Below are 6,000 nucleotides of genomic sequence, written 5' to 3' on the forward strand. Positions count from 1 at the left end.
CATAATGTGCAAGAATGTGCAAGCTAGTTTTGACTTGCAATTGGGAAGGCTTTTTTCAGCCGGCTCCCCTGAGTTGGTCGTCGTGTCAGTTGCTGAAACACTCCTCAAAAAATGAAGCGCCGTTCTTGCAAGAATGCCGCGGAAACCGTGCTGGGCTCCCAGAAGCCAGAAGTTGTTCCGTACATGCACAAGGTCACACATTGCCTGAAAAAAGTGGCTACTCGGTTTAACGTGCCGTTGGTTTTTTCAGCTCCCAAGAAGATTGCTCAGCTAAGCCGTCGCACCACTTGTGCAGACAAAAATGTGGGCTGCAAAAAGAACCATGAAAAACGTCCTGTTAAGTGTGCCAACAATGTCGTGTACGAGATCCCCCTATCCTGCGGTAAAGTATACATCGGCCAGACGGGGCGATGCATCAATGACCGACTCAGGGAGCATGCAAGAAATCTAGCTAATCAGGAGAAAACGCATCTTGCTGACCATTGTAGTGGCTGTCCCACTTGTGAACCACTTTTCCATAGCGTAAAAATCCTAGGTAAAAGCAAGCAGAAAACCGCTCGTGAAACGTTAGAGGCTTTCTTTATCAGGAAAGCAGGTCAAGAGTGTGTAAGTGATACATCGATTACACTATAAAATGCAGAAATGAAATTCCTTTCGCGCCTGGTGTAATCACTTCCTCTTTTTTGATGGTTTCCATATACGTTGTAACGATGCGCCTGCGCAGCTTGCGGACATATATACCTGTGGGTCTGACTTCAATAAATCAGTTGTCAGTAGCGCCTGTGTTCGTCTTCCTCTCTGTTGTGCCGTCCTGTTTCGCTGCATTTCAAGATGGTTCTTAGGCCCGAAGATGTTTTGACCAATCGTGGAGGCTGATTGCAGAAATTTGAATCAAGACAGTTTGGAATCATTTTACTTTATAGCGCCCTTGGAGCGCAAATGTAGACGCGACATTTACAAAGGCCAAAACTGCTTTGTGTTCGGCTCCCATGCTAACGTACTTTGATCCTCAACTGGAGTTGCTGCTGGAATGCGACGCTTCGGCTTACGGTGTCGGCGCTACCTTCTTTCACCCGATAAGGGGTGAAGACAGGCGAATCGGTTTCAGGTCGCGAACGCTCACCTCAGGTGAAAGTACTCCCAAAATGAGCGAGAAGCGTTAGCGCTAGTGTTTGGAATGACAATCCGCGACTACCTTTTGGGACGTGAGTTCAGACTTGTAACGGATCACTGTCCGTTGTTAGGTCTTCTCAGACCGGACCGTGCAAACTTGTGTCATGGCAGCTGCCCGAATTCAGCAATGGGCGCTTTTCCTCGGGGCGTACAAATACACGCTCACCTGTAAGCTTGGCAAACAGATGTTGATCTCGGATGCTCTAAGCCGCTTGCGTCAATCGTTGCAACAGCCGGGAGCAGAAATAGAAGATGTGACGGAAATGGTGCTTGTCATCGACCAATGGGACCAGCCAGCGGTATCCTGCAAAGAACTTCACGCAATCACAGCAGCCAACAGTGTCTTTCAAGCGATATCCAGGTACATGACTCAAATATGGCCCTCCGTCGTAGAAGGGGACCGCAGAGAAATGGCGGAATACTGGGAAAGGAGACATGAGCTGTCCGCGGAGAAGGGGTTGTTGTTCTGGGGCCATCGTGTAGTGATACCAAGAGCGGCGCCTGAGAAACTGTTGAAGATGTTGCATGAGTCTCATCAGGGTGCGTCTAAAATGAAGACAAGGGCGAGGGCTAGTTTTTGGTGGCCCGGTTTAAATCAAGACATTCGTAGAATCGTTTTAGACTGTGGAAGCTGTGCGCAAGCTTTGCCTATGCCCCCTGCACGGAACCCCGTCAGTTGGCCGATTTCTCGGGAGAAGTGGTCACCGTTGCATGCAGATCACGCAGGGCCTACCGAAAACAAGATGGTGTTGGTATAATTGTCGATGCACACAGCAAGTGGATAGAAGTCATTCCAGTATCTCGCGCGACAGCTGATGCTACTGCAGATTCTATACGAACCTTGTTCAGCCGTTTTGGATTACCCCGCACCATAGTTATGGACAATGGGACGCTGTTTACCGGGTCAGACTTTGCTCAATTTGTACAGAAAAATGAAATCGAGCATGTTCGTACCCCGCCTTACCCTCAAAGCAATGGACTAGCAGAACGCGCCGTGAGAACTATCAAGGGTGGATTGAAGAGAATGCCTCGAGTAGAGCTAGCAACTGCTATGGCTAGAATTCTTTGTAACTACAGAAAATCACCAAAGGCTTCCGGGTTTTCGCCGTCCCAACTGCTTCGAGGCTACCGGCTGCGCACTAGAGTGGATATGTGTTTTCTTCCCAGGAGCCACGAAATGCCGACTAATCTAGCTGTTGATTCTGCCAGTTGGTACTTCGCCCCTGGAGGGGCCATTACGTGCGCAACTACGGCGTAGGAGACAAATGGTAACCCGGCAAGGTAAAATCGACGAGTGGAGCCCGTCTTGTCACAGTGGAAACTGAGGATGGCGTCGTTCGACGCCATGTCAACCAGATGCACAAACGTTCACCGAACACATATGCAAGCAGAGAAGTACCAACCGCAGAAGAGCCACCTTTTATGAAAGGAGAGGCACCGAAATACGAAGCTGACGACCTTTCCGAAAGCCCTGTACCCGAGCTACGCAGGGCCACAAGAATCTGAAAGCGAATGGAACGCTACGGCTACTAGGGGAAAGGAATGCTGCAGATAACAAGTCTGGGCCAGATGACGCCTCTGCGAATGCGTCTGTTCTTTATCTCTCTGTTCCTTCTTCTCTCGCTTCTTTTAAATATATTTCCGAGCTGGGAATGAAGGGAGTTCTTTTGGTGCCTGAGATATTGGTCTGAGGTTCATTTCGTAGCTGCCCGCCTAGGGCTGGTAGGACGAACATATCCACTAAGGAATTTTTTTTCTCACCCATTCTCGCGCTCGTAAAACAAAGAGTATGTGCTTAAAATATGAGTTGTCATCTGAAATTTGACATTTGCAATATAACTGACGAAGGTTTTAATTCGCCCGACGGCACTTAAAAATTTAAATGAGTTCTATGCACCTCTTATGGTGCCTGTGACACTAACGCGGCAACTTAGTCAGAGAGATGTTTGGCCAGTAATTATTGGTGTCGCATACTGATTTCATGAGAACGTGCCTGGTTGGTTATAGATCCATTCCTAGTAAAAAAAGAAGATATGAAGCGAAAGTCTAATTCTTGAATACGTAGTATAGTGGCCAGAACTATATACTGTGTATGCATGTTTGCAGCGAGTGTTACACAGGTGTAATCATCTTCTGTTTACTGTAATAACTTTCTTTTTCAGAATGCATTATGTGGGTGGCAAGAGGATACGAGGACGCTGTACCCGACCTGTGCATACATGAATTTAATTGTGCCTGTGGCCCCGCCGTTCCTTTGTATATCCCACAAATATGCAAGAAATGAGACAAGGGAATAAACAGGATGAAGGCATTGTGCACGGTCTATATAATCCTTATCCTTGATCCTTTATCAATGTTATATTCTTAAAAAGTACAAAAAATCTAGTATTATGCTATCCGAGACATTCCAACAATCAATTGATGAATCCACATTGCCACCCGACTGGAAAGTCGGAAAGGTGGTTCCAGTTCATAAACCAGGAACTAAAAATTCACCATTCAACTACCGCCCGATTTAATTAACTAGTATTGCACGTAAAATCCTTGAATATGTCCTTTACACAAGCATTGTTGATTTACTTGATGCTAACCCGTTTCTTTCGAAGGCTCAACATGGTTTCCGCCGATACCTTTCCTGCGAAATACAGCTGGCTTCCTTGACAAACTACATACAATTATTGATCGTCGTTCTATAGCTTACTGTATTTCCCTAGATTTCGCAAAAGGTTTTTGAAAATGTTTGCCACAGTTTATCTCTCCTTAAATTAAGCAAATTGAACATTGATAGGCAATTCTCTCATGGATCGAACATTTTCTATCAGGACGCTCACATTTCGTGTCTGCTAGCACTTTCAATTCTCCGTTGAGGCCAGTTGCTTCTGGCGTGCCCCCAAGGTTTCGTACCCTCCCCCCCCCCCCCCCCGGTTTCTCATCTTTATTATTGATTTGCCCCAATGCGTGACCTCTAACATTCACTTATTCGCCGATGATTGTGTAGTCTTCCGATCAATTATTGACCAAAATGATGTTGCGATCCTTCAAAACGATATCAACTGTATATATACCTGGTGTAAAGTCTGGCTGATGGAACTCAACACAAGGAAATGTAAGGTATTACGTGTCTCCCGCACAACTTCTTGCCACACTTCCTAATTGCTCGATACCCCCGCTCTCGAATTCGTAACGTCCTATTGCTACCTAGGTATCCACATCCTCTCTTACTTGGTCTCTTCATATTAGCAAAATAATTAGCAATGCTAACAGCTCATTAGGTTACCTCCGACGCAACTTTTGATCAGTTCCTCTTTCTTTAAAACTCCTCATTTACAAAACTTTAGTCAGAAATAAACTCGAATATGCCACTTCCATCTCGGACCCCAGCACCGATATATTAACCTCTGCCCTCGAGCTAGTCCAAAATAACTCTGTCCGCTTTAGTCTCGGAAACTACAGTCGTACTGCCAGTATCACTTTAACGAAAGAGTCCTTACAGCTTCCGTCACTCGCCTGTCGCCGCATGTTTTCTCGCCTACGTCTCTTCCACAAAATGTACTAGAGTTCCGCCCTTCACAAAGACCTTATTCTGCCTCCATCACACATTTCCATCAGTTTCGGTCACGCAAAAAAAGGTGAAAATAATGTCGTGCTTAAAGAAAAATGTTAACAATCATTTGTACCCCGCACCTGACAGGACTGGAACTACCTTCCAGGATCAGTAACGTCCACTGTTCACTATTCCCAGTTTCATAATGCTTTAAACACCAGTGTATTGCAATGTAACTAACCAAGCATGTAATTATGTTTGTTCTCGGTCAATTGCTTGTATTCTTGATGTTTCCCGTTTGTATCTCATCTTTTCAGCTAACATTGTATTAACAGAACAGAGCTGTATCGTGTGTTGTTTTTCGTATGTTGCACACCCTTCTCTAATGCCACTGGCCCTGAGGGTAATTCAAATAAATAAATAAATAAATAAATAAATAAATAAATAAATAAATAAATAAATAAATAAATAAATAAAGTCACGTGCTTGTCTCATTAAAACTGCCTAATTGTCGTTCACTTTCGTTGTCTATTGTTTACCTGTACATTTTTTTTACTATCGGGTTCCCTGTAGGTACGGGGTAGAAAGACACGTAGGAGAGCTTAGACTGGTCGTCCCATTTGTTATGGGCACTTACACGTTCGTACGATGAGAGCCAGTCTTCCACGTCGTGTTCGGCGGTCCCACTGAAAATGGGTGGGTCGCGATGAAGAGGGACGCCGGCGCAGACGACAGTGGCAGCCGGTGGTGCAGGCAACGAAGTGGCTGGATCAGGCATAGTGCCGGGCGACAGTGTTGGTGTTGGCAGGGTTCGAGTGCGGAGCTCCAGGACGAGGCGAAGGATCTCAGCAACCTCCACCAAATGCGACGAGGTTTTTTGTCGTCGATAACGTTGCAAGAACGCTACGTAAAGGTAGGCACTGCAAGGGCTTTTTGTAGCACGGGGATCACTCGCGATCACGGCACGATACTTCGTCTTCCTCTTCAGTTGGCACATACACAGGGGCGGCCTTTGCTTCATTACAAGACCCTAGGAGAGACCCTCTATAGGATACTTGCAGGCGGTCGACTACGTTGACGATCTCGATGTTCCTACCGACTGCCATCGTTGTTACGTTGACGCCATCGCTTCTGTGTCAGACTCATCGTCTTCAGTGTGTTTTGTCAACGCCATCGACCCTGCTCTTTCCCCATCTCATCGCCGCCAACTTCTCGCTCTCCTTAACAAGTTTCTTTCTTCTTTCGACTGCCATCAGACGTCATTGGGCCGTGCCGCCGGTGTT

At 46.2% G+C, this 6,000-nt stretch overlaps 1 protein-coding gene across 1 annotated transcript in view; it reads left to right on the forward strand.

Annotated features, from left to right (window-relative positions):
- The window catches only part of LOC119462851 (uncharacterized), a 39,013-nt gene extending 35,516 nt beyond the window's left edge, over nucleotides 1-3,497 (forward strand). Inside the window, exon 5 of the mRNA XM_049673110.1 lies at nucleotides 3,336-3,497. Within this exon, the coding sequence (XP_049529067.1) occupies nucleotides 3,336-3,457 (122 nt within the window). The 3' untranslated portion in view covers nucleotides 3,458-3,497. The remainder of the gene's footprint in view (nucleotides 1-3,335) is intronic.
- The last annotated feature ends 2,503 nt before the right edge of the window (nucleotides 3,498-6,000 follow it).

Source organism: Dermacentor silvarum, chromosome 8 (assembly GCF_013339745.2).
Source record: "Dermacentor silvarum isolate Dsil-2018 chromosome 8, BIME_Dsil_1.4, whole genome shotgun sequence".
Classification (NCBI taxonomy): Eukaryota; Metazoa; Arthropoda; class Arachnida; order Ixodida; family Ixodidae; genus Dermacentor; species Dermacentor silvarum.